The sequence below is a fragment of the Panthera onca genome, chromosome A1 (assembly GCF_046562875.1).
Source record: "Panthera onca isolate mPanOnc1 chromosome A1, mPanOnc1 haplotype 2, whole genome shotgun sequence".
Classification (NCBI taxonomy): Eukaryota; Metazoa; Chordata; class Mammalia; order Carnivora; family Felidae; genus Panthera; species Panthera onca.
This window is the reverse complement of record NC_138339.1, coordinates 502,572-517,816: the sequence shown is the minus strand read 5'-3', so window position 1 is coordinate 517,816 and position 15,245 is coordinate 502,572. Positions and strand designations below refer to the sequence as shown.

General features: G+C 62.8%; 1 protein-coding gene and 1 long non-coding RNA gene across 6 annotated transcripts in view; both read left to right on the top strand.

The window, feature by feature from the left end:
* Positions 1-15,245, top strand: part of LOC132680634 (palmitoyltransferase ZDHHC11-like) — a 38,325-nt gene that overhangs the window by 2,028 nt on the left and 21,052 nt on the right. Inside the window, exons 1-7 of one of the 5 annotated variants that reach the window (XM_078444079.2) lie at positions 96-527; positions 1,482-1,720; positions 2,385-3,108; positions 7,244-7,419; positions 7,863-7,964; positions 10,739-10,863; positions 13,001-13,153. In XM_078444079.2, the coding sequence (XP_078300205.2) occupies positions 2,896-3,108; positions 7,244-7,419; positions 7,863-7,964; positions 10,739-10,863; positions 13,001-13,153 (769 nt within the window). In that variant the 5' untranslated portion in view covers positions 96-527; positions 1,482-1,720; positions 2,385-2,895. Of the gene's footprint in view, positions 1-94; positions 1,721-2,384; positions 3,109-7,243; positions 7,420-7,862; positions 7,965-10,738; positions 10,864-13,000; positions 13,154-15,245 lie in introns of those variants that run through there. The other 4 variants (XM_078444078.2, XM_081795921.1, XR_013554527.2 and 1 more) reach the window with 4 other exon arrangements.
* LOC145715563 (uncharacterized) lies at positions 8,153-9,915 on the top strand. The gene is made up of 2 exons (XR_014137810.1): positions 8,153-8,736; positions 8,767-9,915. It is a non-coding gene; the product is annotated as an uncharacterized LOC145715563 (long non-coding RNA).

Here is a 15,245-nt window from a genome sequence, read left to right as displayed (position 1 = left end):
CTGGCCACCGGCCTCCAGCGCCCTCATTCCCTGCGGCCCCTCATCCTGGGCCCTGTCTCCTCTCGCCCGCCTGTGGTCAGACAAGGCTGCCAGGATCAGCGTCCCTGTCATCCCCAGGGATGCTTTGCTCCTGAAGATCGCTCCGCACGGCGTGTTGGGCCAAAGGGGGTACGTGTTGAGGACGCGGAAGCCCAGGTAGTCAGGCTGGATGTAGGACTGACCCAGACCAGAAGTTGGCCCCGCCCCGGCCACGGGGGCCTTCTGTGCAGGGTGTCCCCAGCTGGCTGTGGGGGCCCCGGGCCTTCTCTACAGGGTGTCTGTAGCTGGACCCGCCCTGCCCCCCGTTGGCTGTGGGGGCCCCAGGGTGGGGCCGGCCCTGGCTTTATGAGGCGCCTTGGGCTCCATCATTGCCACGGCAACCGGGCCTTTGTTGTTTCTCAGACCTGGGCCGAGTGAGCCCTTGATCCTCAGTCCTGCCTGGACTGTTGACCAGGAAGGAAGTGGAGCGGGTCCTGTCTCCCAGCAGGGTAGGTGTCTCCTGCTTCTACTGTGACCAGAGAACGCAGAAGCGTAACCTGTGCGCATCCCCAAGCAGGACACAGGATGAAACAATGATTCGGGGGCTGTCAGGACCTGTGTCAGGTTTCAGAAGGTCACGTTTGCCAGGCTGTGATATCACAAACACGCAGGTGTGCCCAGGACGCCCTGTTCAGAGAGCATGGTGTGACGGTGTCTGTCTGGCAGGGGGCAGGGTCACCGTCCACAGTCACACTGGGCCAGCGCAGCAGCCTCTGCTCGAAGCTTCTGTGAGTCGGCCATGTTCTTGTTGGGGACGTGGAGGTGACGATGGCCTTGTGGGAGCATTGCGGCTCCAACACGTCTCACACCAAAACCTGGACTAAACCCTTAGGAATGACGAAAAACGAACGTCAGGAACTGAGCTTGGGCTAAGAAGGGACTCAGGCCCCACCGAGTCTGCCCAAGAGGGAGATCGTTAGGTCCCCTTCCTGCGGCCTGAATCCGGAGGACCAGTCCCGGCATTTGCGGAAGGAGTGGACAGGGGCCTGGCTCAGATCTGGTGGGGGGGGGGGGGGGGGCGGTTAGGAGGTCGTCTAGGGAGTGACGCCAGCACAGGCTCCAAAGGCAAGAGATGGCCATTAGCGGGGGGTGGGGGGGGGGAAACGACGTGGCTCCAGGCTGAGGAAATAGCACGAGAAAGGTCAGGAACGAGAAGTGAGCCGAGAAATCTTGTGTGCCTAAGCTGTGAGTGTGTGTGTGTGTCTTGTGTGCGTGCTGTACGTGTGGTGCACGTGTATGTCTCTGGTGCGTGTGTTCCACGTGTATGTGTGTGGTCTGTCACGTATGTGGTATGTGCGGTGTGTTGCGTGTGCACGTGTGTTCCGCGTGTGGATGGACGTGTCCGCACGGGTGTCTCGTGCACACGCGGAGCCCACGTTAACTGTGCCATCTGGTCCCGGCAGGAGTCAGGAGCCCGTGCGTTTGTTGGTAACTGTGTATTTGTCCTGGTGACAACTGCTGGAATCTTCTGAGAGCGAAAAACCGAACCGGCAGATCCAAGGGGGTGTTCGAGCCGAGCACCTGCCCCGCCAGGGGGCCCGGGGCGAGGCCCATGCACCACCTGCAGCTGCTCTCTCCAGACCCCCCGGCTCACCAGCGCCCACGTGACTGGCGGTGCCGGCCGCAGCCACTCCCGGTGACGGTAAGCGTGCACCTCCCGCCGCGGCTGCTTGGGCCGCGTGCGTGGTTGTGACCTCACACTCAGGCCGCGGTGGTCCTGCCCCGGGGACCGAGGCTGCGCTCGCCCCCCCGTGGAGTGTTGCTCTTGGTGCCGCTTTGAGGTCGGCTGCAGGGAAGCTTCCGGGGGGCCTCCGAGGAGTGCTGCTGCGGTGCCCCCACGCGTGCACTCTCAGTCCCATGTTCCCGTGACACTTTGGCTGTCTCCGTTGGGGTTCAAAGTAGTCTCAGAGCTTGAAAACTCGCTCTGCTTCAAGTTTTACCAAATCCAATGCCAGCTGCAACCTCAGGGTTTCCACGCGTCAGTGATGCCATTTCTGTCCTGGGAAGCCCCGTAGGACGCGGCCCGCCCTTGCCTTCCACGGGCTCCTGGGCCGACGTGCGCCCTCCTGTGCCTTCCCTGTGCCCTCGTGTCCTGTCCGCACCCCGTCGCTCCTTCGACAAGATAAGTGCCGTCTCCACTGCCATCCTCCACGGCACATCCGGTTTCTCCCACGTCCCTGCTTCACCTCCCTGGGCCGAGGTCTGCGGTTACGCCCTAGAGCCCACCTCCCCGTTAGTGGGGTTTGGTTTTCAGAAGCATCCTTCCCATTGGCCGGTACTTCCATCCAAATGTTGTTTTCACGCAGGAATCGTGTCATTCGTAACACGGTGCCTTTCTGCGCTCCAACCCCCGGGGTGCTGGCCTCGCCGTCCATGTGGGATGGTCTCTGTGGTCCCCCAGGGGTCTCAGTGATCAGGTAAGCCCTGCCTGGCCCCACACCCCGAGAAGAGTGGCAGAAATCCTCCCTAATGAGGCAAAGTCCCCAGGACCCTCGGCTCTGCCAGAGGCGGCTGTGATGTGGCTCACCTTCTCCAACAGCCGGACACCTGGCCAGAAGTGGCCACGGCTCCCTCCCAGCCCCTCAGCTCGACCTGGGTGTCCCCAGAGTGCCCAGAGACCCCAGAAGCCCCTTGGTCAGCAGGCCTTTGTTCTGCAGCAGGAACGCGGTCTCTTGTTCTGTCCTCAAGGGAAACTTGCAGAAGATTCCCTGAGGATTTCAGCACACAAAAGTGTCGCGTTGTCATAGGCTCTGCTTTTCCTGCAATCTTTTCCTCGGTTTCCCTGGGGGTGGGGGTGACCCTCCTCCCGTCTCGCAGATGGATCTGTGCAGCCAGAGCCAGAGAGGGGCCCTGCGGGAAGCCAGCAGGAAGCAGGCCTCGCCCCGCCGCTGGTCCAGAGTGAATGGCTGGTCGTGGCCCCTGCACACCTTCCAGGCGGTGGCCTGGATCACGCTGTTCATCTTGGCCTTCGCCAACTTCGGTATCTTCGTCCCTTTGCTGCCGCCTGACTGGAACTTGGTCATCTATGGTGTATCCTTCACTGTGGGAGCAGCGCCCGCTGTCCCAGGGAGGCTCCCCGCGGGCCCTGCCCCAGATCTGGCTCGGGGCCCTGCCACGCCTACCAGCCCCCGCTGCGACCCCTGTTCTGCGACCCCGCTCCTCCTCTTCACCTCAGACACCCGCCACGGCCACGCTGCCTGAAACCTTACGTTCGTTCTCTGTGTGGCTCCCTGGCTTGGGGCCGGGGCTAAAAGCACAGGAGTGTCTGCTGCTTGCCTGCCGTCAGTGCAGGGAGAGCACGCCTGGGGGCCAGGGCTGGAGGGGCTTTGGGGTGAGGCAGGCAGCCTGGACGACAGGAAAGGGTCGCAGAGGGGTCGCAGGGCTGGCTCAGAAACTGAAGGCTGAGTCCCAGGGATTCACATGGCGTTCGTTCTCAGGGTCTGAGGTGCCCCATGTGGGCCCCGCTTGTCTGCAGGTCTGCAGTGGGCTGGGTCAGGCTGGCTGGCGGGGGAGCCACGCCAGGGGTGCGAGGAAGACACCGATTATAACCGCGTCCCTCTTGCGACAGGTGAGTCTGGTGGCGGGTGTTGGCTGGGCCTGGAGTGGCCGAGGCCAGAGAGAAAACCCGCCGGCTGCTAGGAGCCACGTAGGCCACAGTGGGGACTGTGAACCCCGTGGTGGCCTAGAAAGGAGGCTCCAGACGTGTCACCAGAGTAGGCTTCAGGCCAGGTGGGCGGGCGTCGGGGACGCACTTGGGGCTGGCGCGCAGGCCCCCTGGTGGAGCGTGGCAGGTGCAGCCGAGTGCTCCTCCCCCGGCCAGGCGGGCATCGCCAGCCTTGCCCCCTCCTCACACCTCACCCTGTGGGTGACGGACCTCAGTTCTGCCAGCGCATCCACGCTCCGGGGGCCACCGCTGGCCAACCCCACCAGTGAGCCTGGGCGTCCCCCACGGCCTGACGCGCAAGCCTGCTGCCCCCCCAGCGCCACGCAGCCCCCGATCTGGCCAGCCTCCCCCTGTGGGGCCCTCCGGGTGTCTGATCCAGTGGCACGGAGCTGGGAATGTGGGTCCTGTGTGTCCGGATGCAGCTGCCCCACTTCTAGGCCTGTGGCCCAGGGCTGGCGACGCTAGGTGGGGCCTGCCAAGCCAACATCCCACGCCCCACATCGCCCCGTGTAACTTGTGTCTTTCCCACACAAGAGGATGGGCAGAAGTCGGCCAGCCTTGTAGATTTCTCTACTGGTCCCCAAAACCTGCTTTGTCGGGTTTTTTAAATTCAGAATCCGGGCACAGTTCGCGCTTCGCATGTGGCGAGGGGTCTCCTCTCTGTGTCCCAGCACGAAGGCCAGCAGTGCCCGAGCCACGACTTCCTGGTCAGAATGGCACTCTCACTGGGACTCGCACCACAGCGAAACATCTCCCAGTTCTGAGAGGGAGCCCTCTCTCGTTCTGGGACCAGAAGCCCTCAGTGTCGGCAGGGGCCAGCTCCGGGGAGGGCCAGTTCCTGGCCTCCTTGCTGCCTCCAGCTGCCCCTCTATCTGTATCCTAACCTCCGTCCCTGACTGTGGGTTTGTTTGCGTTCTGGGTTCTAATCCGTTGTCTCCCTTCTCCCTTCGCTGTGGCTCAGCCTGTTCTGGGGCCTTCTCGAGCTGCCTTGTGTTCTCTGTCCAGGGAGCACTCTGAGAACTCACCTGCTTTCGGGCCCAGAGGACGCCCCGAGCTCACTTGCACACCCTTTCTCCCAGGAGCCCCTGGCTGGCCCGAGTCCCAGGTTCTGGCTGGCTTTCTTCCCCCTCAGGCTCCGCAGCGCTTGGCCACCGGGGGGCGCCACCGTCGTTCGGCGCTGCAGGGACTGCTGCCCCAGGAGGGAGGGCAGGGTCTGTTTTGCACCTCCAGAAGACACAGCAGAGGAGGCGGACCCCTGGTTCCCCGCTGACCTCAGCGGCCAGCTTCCCCCACAGCCCTGCCCCTGCGAAGGGCCCCGGAGGGTCCCTGTGCTGAGGGACTGGCCTCTGACGTGACCCGTCTTAGTCTGGGAGTCTTAGTCTGGGAGCCTGCGCCGTGGCCAGGCGAAACCCCTGGTTAGGTTAGCCTCAGGGACTGCAGGGCTGGTGGGGGGTGGTGGGAGCTCTGGGGGGCGCCTCACCCCTTCCTGCCGCAGAACCGGAAGGACCTGAAAGGAAGGTCGGGAGGGCGTGTGTCCTGGGCTGGCGGAGCTGTGTGTTTACCAAACACAGATTGTCGCTAAGGGGATGGGGCCTCGAGGGCAGGGCCTGGCCTTCTGCCGCTGGAGACCTCCTACCTTGTGCCTTTTACTTTTTGTTATTCTCTGCAACCTGAGAGACACCCATAACCCGGGCATCTGAATGTGGGGGCAGAACTTTGGTGTGGTGCCCACCTGCTGACACTTCTCAGCCAAGTGGCTGGCGGAGTGAATGGCCAGGCAAAACGCGGTGGTGGCCTTTTGCTCGCCCACGTCACTCCCACGGGTGACCTGCCCTGAACCTGTGTTCGTGCTTAAGGGGGCTTGCCTACCACATGGCGGGGGGCTGCCCCTCTGTTCCTGGGGGACACGTTCTGGTAGTGGCCTGGCCACGGCACCTGCAGGGTTGGGACATGAGGGGAAAATCAGGCTCAGGTCAGGGGCCTTGCTGCCTCCAGTTTGAGACTAGAGTGCAGGCCACGTTGCCCCTACACCGTCTCCAAGGGCCCCAACGCCTCAGTCCCTCCCCCACCCCTTGCCTGCCTATTTCTGATGCGACAGAGGAAGGGGCCTTCCTGCCGCACCTCTTGTCCTGGGCCGGACCCCTGTGCTCAGGACCTGCTACCCCAGTAACCACACAAACAGTGCTTGCCTCCACCCAGCGCCTCGGGCTTCAGGGAGCAGGTGCAGGGAGACCGCGTGCCAGCACTGTGTTGGTGTCTCCATCTGTGGTGGCAGAGCCTGACCAGGCCCCTGACCACCTGGCCGCGGCCCCATACCCTGAATGGAACAGCAGAGCAGGGGAGGCTCAGGCCTTACCCAGCCCTGCAGGGTCCTGTGGCCACAGGAAGGGCCTTGGTGTCACCACATCCCTTATGTGGCACTGAGGGATCTGGTCAGTCTCGTGCCCCCGTGCAGGTCCCCCAGGGCCCGGCTGGTTCTCAGCCACCCTTCCACTCACCCCTGGCCTGGGCACCAGCTTCCTGGGCTGATCCTCATGGCCCTCAGCTCATTCTCGCCTGCCCTCCTCCCGCCCTCCTCCCCCAGCAGGGCTGGGTCCCCATTGCCTCCATGCCGTCATCTGGCAGCCTGAGTCCTGGGTCTGCACGTGGTACCTAGAGGCTGGAGGGCGAGGGAGGAATGAGCGATTTGGGCCAGAAGCAGCCTCCCGCTCAGGCTAGTGCATTGTGGAGGCAGGACCCCGCCTGTCAGCCCCAGGCCCGTGGAGGCGGAGGCAGAGGCTGAGGCAGCGGCGGCTGGCAGGTCTGAGGAGGACCCCGAGGGGGCTTCCCGCAGGACTGAGCAGTAGCCCCAGCCCCCTGCTCCGAACCCCCACCCCTGTCAGATCCCGGCAGAACCCCGTGCACTGTGGCCTCGCCTCCCGGGCTGGGTCATTTCCCCCTGCCACACCCTGGAACCCAGCCTGTAAACCCTGAACCCTCCCATTCAGCACTGGTCCTGGGAAGCAGGGCAGGGCTGACAGGGAGGCGGCTTCCACCTCGTCTGTTTGGTTTCCAAGGGGACAGACAGTGTGTTGGTCCCGAAGGGGAGGAGGAGGATGGGAGCCCGGGGACTGGTTTTACCCTGGGTGCCACGGCGGGAGTGGGTGCCAGAGAGCCAGAGGGGCCTAGGGGCGAGGAGAGACGATATGAGACCCAGACAGACCGTGCAGACTGGCCGTGTGAGCCCTCCCTGCTCCCCTCCATTTTTTGATGATACACTGTCTTCTTCCCCCGACACACGTGCTCTGAGCATCTCTGCTGCCCAAAGAAGCCCCACGACTTTGGCACCCAGCGTGGTGGCCGCTGGCCCCTGAGGGCCTTCCCTTGCTGCCTTGGTGAATGTGGGGTCCACACCCTCAGGCCGCAAGCAGGCGCCTCCAGGGTCCTGCTTCTAGTTTGAGCGGGCACCTTCGCCGTGTTGACCAGGCCTGGCCGCACGTTCCTTGACACACTCACGCCCAGGTGACTGGTGGGCTTTTCTGTTTCCACTTCGTGGTCCACTTGCTTGCAATTTCCATCGATCCTGCTGAAACCAACGTACGGCTCAAGAACTACTCGGAGCCCGTACCCACCTTCGACCCATCCAAACACACGCATGTCATCGAGAACCAATATTGCCACCTGTGTGAGGTCACCGTGTGAGTACCCAGCGTGTGGGGGCAGGCAGCCCCGAGGCCGCGGCCCCTGCCATGTGGACCCGTCCCCTCCCCGTGCTGTGCACAGGCAGGTCCTGCCCCGGCCTTTCTGTTTCCATGCAGCTGACTGGTGCTGCTTTCCTTGAATGAGCAGCAGTGGCCCTGAGACACGCAGGACCCCTCACCCATCTAGGGGCTCAGATGAGTCCCAGCCCCCCCACCGGAACCCCACCTGGGCTAGTCAGAGCACTGAAGGCTCAGCAGGCAGCCTGGGAGGGAGGCCTGTGGCTCAGGATGGGAGCTGGTGGCACCGTGTGGCAGGCGTGGCTGAGGGAAGATAACCCGCCTGGGGCCTGGTCTTCCCTGCCACCTGTCTCTCCCTTCTGACCCTGTCTTCCTCCCGCACATGCTGCAAACGGGCTGCTCATGTGAATTCTTCCTTCTAGGAACAAGAAGGCTAAACACTGTAGGGCCTGCAACAAATGTGTATCTGACTTTGACCACCACTGCAAATGGCTTAACAACTGTGTAGGGGGCAGGAATTATAGGTGAGGGGCTGGAGGGGGAGGTCCGGGAGGGAAGGGCAGAGTCCTGGGGGAGGGAGAGGGAGACCCAGCAGGGAAGTGGGATAAGGGCATTGCAGGGCTGGGGCGGGGGGGGGGGGGGACCTTGAAGTGGGGAGGGGTGAGGTCCTGGGGGAGGGAGAGGAGGTCCTCGGCAGGGGAGAGGGGTGGGGTGCTAGGGAAGGGGGAGGTGGGACTTGGCAGGGGGGAGGGTGAAAGGACTGGGGGAGGGAGGGGGATTGGTCAGGGGGAGGGGGGAGGGGGCCCAGAGAGAGGGGTCCTGCAGGCTGGGGGCCTCATGGGTAAGAGGGTGGGGGCCACAGGCAGTGGGGGGAGTCCCGTGCTGTCCCCAGCACAGCGGTCCTTAGCGTCTTTCTATTCTCCTTGTCTGGCTCTGAAATGTGTTGGCCTGGAGCCCCTCCCGAATGTGGAGGCCCAGCCCCATCCAGAGGGGCTCAGGCCGAGCTGACTTGTCCTCGACCCGCTGGCCTGGACCCGGGCGCTTTCTCCCGGGAGGCCGTCAGAGCACAGAGGATGTGGGCCGAGGCTGCACTGGGAGCAGGTGTTCAGTCCTGCACGGGCTTCGCCAGGACCCCACGTGCTAGGGCCCAGGCTGTGAGTGGCCAAGAAAGTCGCAGGGGCTCCCCCGGTTAGTTCAGAGTGGCCTTCGCCGGCTCATGGCGCTGCAAGGGGCTCCACTGCTCACCCACCACTCATAGCAGGTGTGCTCCGTGCAGCCCGGTCTTGGAGCGTCGTGGTCTGTGCTCCGTGCAGCCCGGTCCAGGAGGGTTGTGCTCCGTGCAACCCGGTCTTGGAGCGTCGTGGTCTGTGCTCCGTGCAGCCCGGTCCAGGAAGGCCATGCTCTGTGCAGCCCAGTCAAGAAATGCTCCACTTGTTCAGGTTTGAAAAGCGTTGCTGCTTTGAGCAGAAGGAAATGCAAAGCTGTCATGATTAGAAAAGTCTAATGAGAATCGGGGGCCTGGGAGCCCCCATGCCGCCCTCTCCCCTACAGAGGAGGAGCCCCAGGCCAGCTGGGGCTGCCTCCTCACGGTAGCAGGGCTTTCTTCTCTCCCCCAGATGCTCCTCTTAAGGCCTTGATGCCACAGGCTGGTGGCCTTGAGGTCTGGTCAGCCGTCGGGGACGGGCGAGGGTTTGTGGCCCTGCCACTGAGGAGGACCAAGCGGACCGGGCCCCAAAGGGCACACAGGGTGGAGTTCCGAGGTCCTGACAGTGGCCTCCGGGCACAACAGGCTGCAGAAGTTCCCGGTGGGGACGGCTGGGCCCTAGGAGCCCTCCTACCCACTGGGCAGTGTCAGCAGCAAGGAGTGTACACAGAAGTGAGGGCACCTTGTGTGCGGGGGTCCTGGTGAGGGCGTGGCCACCCCTGTCCACGTGGAGTCCCAGACTCCCTCCTGTCCCTTCCACCGTCAGGCAGAGAAAGCAACAGGAAATGACTGCATTTAGAAGACGAGTTGGCCAAAACAGTTGGCAAAGTGTGATAAGCTCCTGAGAGGACGTGCCTTCACAGGGGAAGTGCCTGGACTGGGCGCTGAGGCACCACAGACGCGGGAGTCAGGGACAGCGACGTTTCGGGCCCCGAACGTGCAGCTGGAGTGGCTTTGGCCCTCACCCTGCCGGGAGGGCCGCCTCTGGCCGGGTGCCAGCAGCAGCGGATGGCCGAGGGCCTTCTGCTGAGGGTGAGCCCGTCGGCTGGAATAGTTGCCCTGCACACTACAGGCTCCCCGGGGACCAGAGCCAGGTGTGGGGCCAGGCTTCTGCCCCCTGCGGCTCGGGACACACAGGACACGTGCCCTCCAGGGCCTTCGACAAGGGGCCATAATGCAGGCTGCCCTCCACATCTATATGACCTTTTGAGGACATTCACATTTTAGCTCTCTGCCTAAAGATGTGTTAAAAAAAAAAAAACAAAAACAAACCTCAAGATGTTCTGGAAAAGAATAATGGAGTCAGATAAACTTCAGCTGGAGAAAAGACATTGATGAAGATTGAAAATGCTAAAGAAACAGTTTCCTTAAATATCACCACGGTAGAAAGCCCAAAGGAAGACCTTGCAGCAGAAGCTTATTCCAAGAATTGCTGACCAGAATTTAATTTTTGGATGGTTAGATCGTTCTCTGTCCTGAGCACAGGCAAGAGGACAGGAGTGACTCTGGTCTAATGCCTGCCAAAGCACAAGATGTCACTTGTGCACAGAAGTGTGCACAGGCCCCTGGAGGGTGTGTGGAGATGGTGCACTGTGGGCCGCTGGCTGGCCAGGTGCCTGTCCCAGCACCCCTGGCCTTCCCGACCTGCTGGGCTTCCATGCCTCTGGATGGAAGCACAGCACCCAGGGTCCCGTGCAACGTGGGGGGCAGGAGTGGTGGTCCCGACCCCGACCTGGCGGAGCCCTGGTGAGCGGTGGCGGCGTGTGGAGGAAGCTGCGGGTGGCCCGACCTGCTCGGAGCCTCTGTGTACCCACCTGGGAGCCGGGCCGGGCCCTTCTCACTGCCGCGTGGGGGTGGGAGGGGGACAGAGAAACTGGAGGTGCCCTCAGGGCGCCCCCTGGGGAGCTCGGGTGCCAGGAGATAGGAAGAAGGCTGGGCCTTGGGTTCGGGGTGGGAGGGGGGCACAGAAACTGGAGGTGCCCTCAGGGCGCCCCCTGGGGAGCTCGGGTGCCAGGAGACAGGAAGAAGGCTGGGCCTTGGGTTCGGGGTCAGGGGCACCTTGCCCAGCCCTGAGTCAGGCTCTGGCCCCCGCAGATACTTCTTCTGCTCCTTGGTCTCTGCCTCGGCCAGCCTGCTCTGCCTGATCACCATCCTGCTGTACGTCTTCATCCAGTACTTTGTCAACCCGGAGGTGCTGCGCAGTCATCCCCTCTATGAAGGTACGGGGCGGGGGGCCCCCTCTGGCGTTGCTTTCCCTCGGGTCCCTCGTGGTGGTAGCCTCTCCAGCTGTCTTTCGGGGAAAGCTCTCCCTATGAGGGGGAATGAGTCTGGCCCGCCCCCTAGCTGGTTGAGCTGCGGGGCCGGGCAGGAGGGCAGCAGCCCCCAGGCACCAGAAGGCAGGTTTGGGGCCCCGTGCCCATCACCCAGCAGCTGGTCTTGGCAGGGAGCAGGGTGGGGCGGGAGGGCAGGGCTGCCTGGGGAAGGTGCCGGGTGGTGTGTGGCTGCAGGTGTCTGCTGAGCGGCTCCAGGAGCCTGGCCTTGGGAACACATGTGCCTCAAAGGTCTTTCCATCACTGCCCACCCCCCGGGCCTGTGACCGTGACCTTATTTGGAGAGAGGGTCCTCCCAGATGTGATTAAGGATCCTGAGATGATCATGGGTTACCCGGCAACGTGTGGGGTCCTGGATCCAGTGAAAACATCCTTATAAGAGACTGGGGGGACATGGGCACAAGCCCAGGGTTGCCTGGAGCCCCAGAAGCTGTTAGATCCAAGGATAGATCCTCCCCCGTGGCCTCGGAGGGAGACGGGCCCTGCAACAGCCTGACATCGGGGCTTCATCTCTGCTGCTGAAACTGCCTGGTCTATGGCCATCGGTCACAGCAGCCCTGGACACTGATGCAGGGAGGACCCCAAGTGGAGCACCTCGTGTGTCTGTCCTGAGTGTTTGGCGACCTCAGCCCTCAGGGTGCAGAGCAAAGATTCCTTTCTCAGTCCAGGCCTCTCTCCAGAGCACGTCACGGCCATGCCCTCTTCCTGGAGGGGCACCGTGCCCTGTGCACCTTCACCCCCAGGCCCGCACTGCACCTGGGCTGGATGAGCCCTCGTGGGATGGGCCATCTGACCTGCACCTGCTCCGGAGTGCATCCTGGCTATTTCCATGGTAAAAGGGAACAGTGGGGTCTCAGCGAGACCCGGCCCTGCTCAGCGGGAAGAGCCGCCTGCACTCTGCACACAGCCAGCTGGAGGCCTCCGCCTGCCATCCTTCCTGACAGTCTCCACACGCGGCCTGAGCAGAAGGGCTGGCCGGTGACCGCCGCCTCAGAACAGTCACCGGTGGGCGCCGGGGCTTCCCTGCGAAGGTCCTTCCGGCCACGGGGCCTCTCATCGCCCCAACACGCTCTGAAATGTGGCTCGCACATGGTAAGGGGCAGCCTCAGCGCACCCGAGTTCCATGGCACGTGTCCTTACTTCCTCCCAATGTGGGCGTCGGCTGGACCCTCGCTGCCACACGCTGGCAGGACAGAGGGCAGCCTGGTCTCCGAAGGTGCTTCTCTCTGGGAACTTGCTGGCCCCGGACCCATTGTGGATGTGCTGCACATGATTGCCTGACGACTGAGGCAATCTCCTGGGTTTGCTGTTCCAGAAGATTCCATGGGGCTGCTTACCCGCCAGTTCCCTGGGGCACTTTGCTCTCATTGGTGGGAGTCATCAAGACATCACGGCTGAGGGGACAAGCACGTGGCCGGCCACCCCACGGTACATCCGGCTTCACGCACACTGCGCTGCAGCCCCCGAGGCGCGCAACGGGCCTGGCGGCCACTTTCCACGCCACATAAGGGACTGGAATCAGTACCTCTCAGACTCTGTGGTGGGATGAGAGCGTTTCAGCTGGATTCCATCTCCATGGGCCTGCCTGCAGATTCCTCAGTGCTTTCCTCACACTTAAGTTTGGAAGTATCAGCAGCCCTCGGGGCCCAGAGGACCACATCCTGGAAATGTCCCAAGGCGCTGGCTACTGCCTTGCAGTTCCCTGTGAGGGCGGCTGACTGAGAACGGGGAGGGCCTGGCACAGTGGCATGGCCCTCAGGACAGGGTGGGGGTTCAGCCAGGCAGGGGGTCAGGCTCTGCGACCCGGACCCTTAGTTATCCTCTCCCAGCCTCACCTTCCAGACCCGTAAAGTGGGGCTGCGACACCCACCTCAGTCAGGGGGCTGCAAGGGCACCTGGGTGAGGTAGGGCACACACTGGGGCGGGGGAGAGGCTCCCTCGGGCTGCTCACCCTCCCCCACCTCCCAAGGAGGGGCTGGCCATGCCCCAGGTGCTGGATGCACGCACGTCTCCCTTGCCTCCGCAGACGTCTCCAAGGACACTTGGCTGCTGTTCCTTCCTTTGTTCCCTGTAAAGACGAAGACCCTGGTGGTCCTGGGCATTGGGGTGTTCGTCCTGCTGCTGTCCGCCCTCAGCCTCCTGCTGCTTGGACACCTGCTCATCTTCCACCTCTTCTTAAGTACGTGTCCTGACCCCCACTCCAGTCTTTGTCCCTTGCGTTCCAACACGGCCCACGACAAGGTCTGCTGGCCCCTGCTAGAAACGAGCACATCAGACAAATCACAGGAAGAGACACCCCTAGAGGGACAGCAGGGCTCATTCTGCTCTGAGGCCTGCAGAGGACACGAGAGGGCCTAGGAGTAAGTTAGATAAGGGAGCAGAACGTGTGAGGCAGGAACAGGCACCATTAAAAAAAGAACAGGGGATTTAGAGAAGCACCAAGTCCTAACAATGAAAAATAGTGAGCCGGCGACAGGGTATCTGCTGACCCAGCTCGCTGCAGGGACACTGGCCATTTCTTGGAGTCCACGCAGCACTGCGTGCAGCAGGCCCCACTATGCCGTGGCCCGGGGGAGGGCACGACTTCTCTCTGTGGCCTCCGCAAGGGAGAAGGTGGCAGTGGGGGCCCCGCGTGGCTGCCGGAGCAGGTCCGGCGCAGGGAGTGTCCTTGGCAGAGCCAGAGCCAGAATCAGCACCCAGAGCCAGAGGTGGGTCAGCCCAGGCCCTTATCCTAAAGCTTCCACGCACTGGCCAATGGGGACAAGGGTGCATTTGGGGACAGTGCCCCAGCTGCAGCCTACATGACAGCCGGCAGGTGGCAAGCTGGGCAGGTCCAGAAGTCCACTGCGGCCACTCAGGACAGACGGATGTGAGACTGGAGAATAGGCCCACGGGACAGATGGCCAATGGGAGAGGGACCAGAGGGCCCCAACCCAAGCAACAGGGAGGCTGGTGGTGCCACACTCACTGTGGGGGTAGGGGAGGGAGACGCACACGGAGCTTATGGCTCAAGGTGCTGTTTACAGGGTATTTGGACAGCAAAGCACAGACTTCCAGAAAAAGTTGGATTTTTAGCTACTGTTACAGTAAACTTACCCTGCTTGAAGTAACAGAGTTATCACCTTGCAGTCTCTGTGGGTCATGGGTTCAGCATAGCTTAGCTGGGTCCACTGGCCCTGCTTGGCCACAAGGCTTCCGCCAGGTGTGAGGAGGGCCGTGGTCTCATCCGACCGGGACCCACGCCAGGGTGTTGGCAGGCCAGTTCCTGGCCTCAGTTCCCCGTGAGTTGTTGGCCGGTGCCGCCTCCCACCAGGACGCTCCAGCACGAGGGGGCAGCCGGCCTTTTGTAGCCCAGTCATGGAAGTGACGCCCCTCACCTCTTGTGCAAGGCGCTGGGGCCACTCACTCTCCAAGGGACGGTGTGACGCAAATACCCTGAGGTGGGGTGTGGGGGCTGCTGGGGGGCCTGTCGGAAGCCGTGGGCAGCTGGATGCCCCACGCTGAAGTTTGGGGGAAGGACATCCTGACGAGGCTGCAGCACGAGCAGAGTGCAGCGTTGGTGAGGGCAAGACCTCCCAGGAAGACGCACGGATGTCGGGGTGCCAGCAGCAGGAGTGTGGGGAAAGCCGCCTCCACACGAGCGGGGGCACAGAGCATCCCAGAGACGAGCGGCCCCGGCTGCTGTGTTGTCGCCTAGTGTCGCCGGGGGGGGGGGGGACATGGCAGACGCTCATTCGGTGCACACCGCACTCTGGCCTCCCTCCCCAGCCACATCTCCTCTCGCTACTGTCAGATGAAGGCGTTTACACAAAACTCTGGACGAGTGTGAGCTCTGGGGAACACACAGTGTGTACTTGCCACCCGACGGCGATGGCAGCCGTCCGTCCCTGCAATCCCTGCGAGAGAACGAGTGTTTTCGCGAGCGTGTGGCCAGGCGCAAATGACGCCCTCACACAGGTTCTGGGGGAGGTGGGAGGACCAGTAAGAGCCAGGTGGAGTCCAGCAGCAAGCCAAAGCAAACACAGACAGACGCACTTGTACACACCACCCAGGGAAGGGAACGGGCTCCACGCGGGTGTGGGGGCAGCCCACCCTCCGTCTGCTCCTCCAGCTGCAAATAGGCTTCTGTGGGCGGCCCTTCTCCCTTTCCAGAAATAATTAGAAGCCATCTGTCCTCGTGTTGGTTTTAGGGAAAGAGAAGTGGGAGGATGGGTGCCTCTGCTGAAGCAGGCACAGAACCCGTTTCGTGGACGGTGCTGTCTGTTGACAGA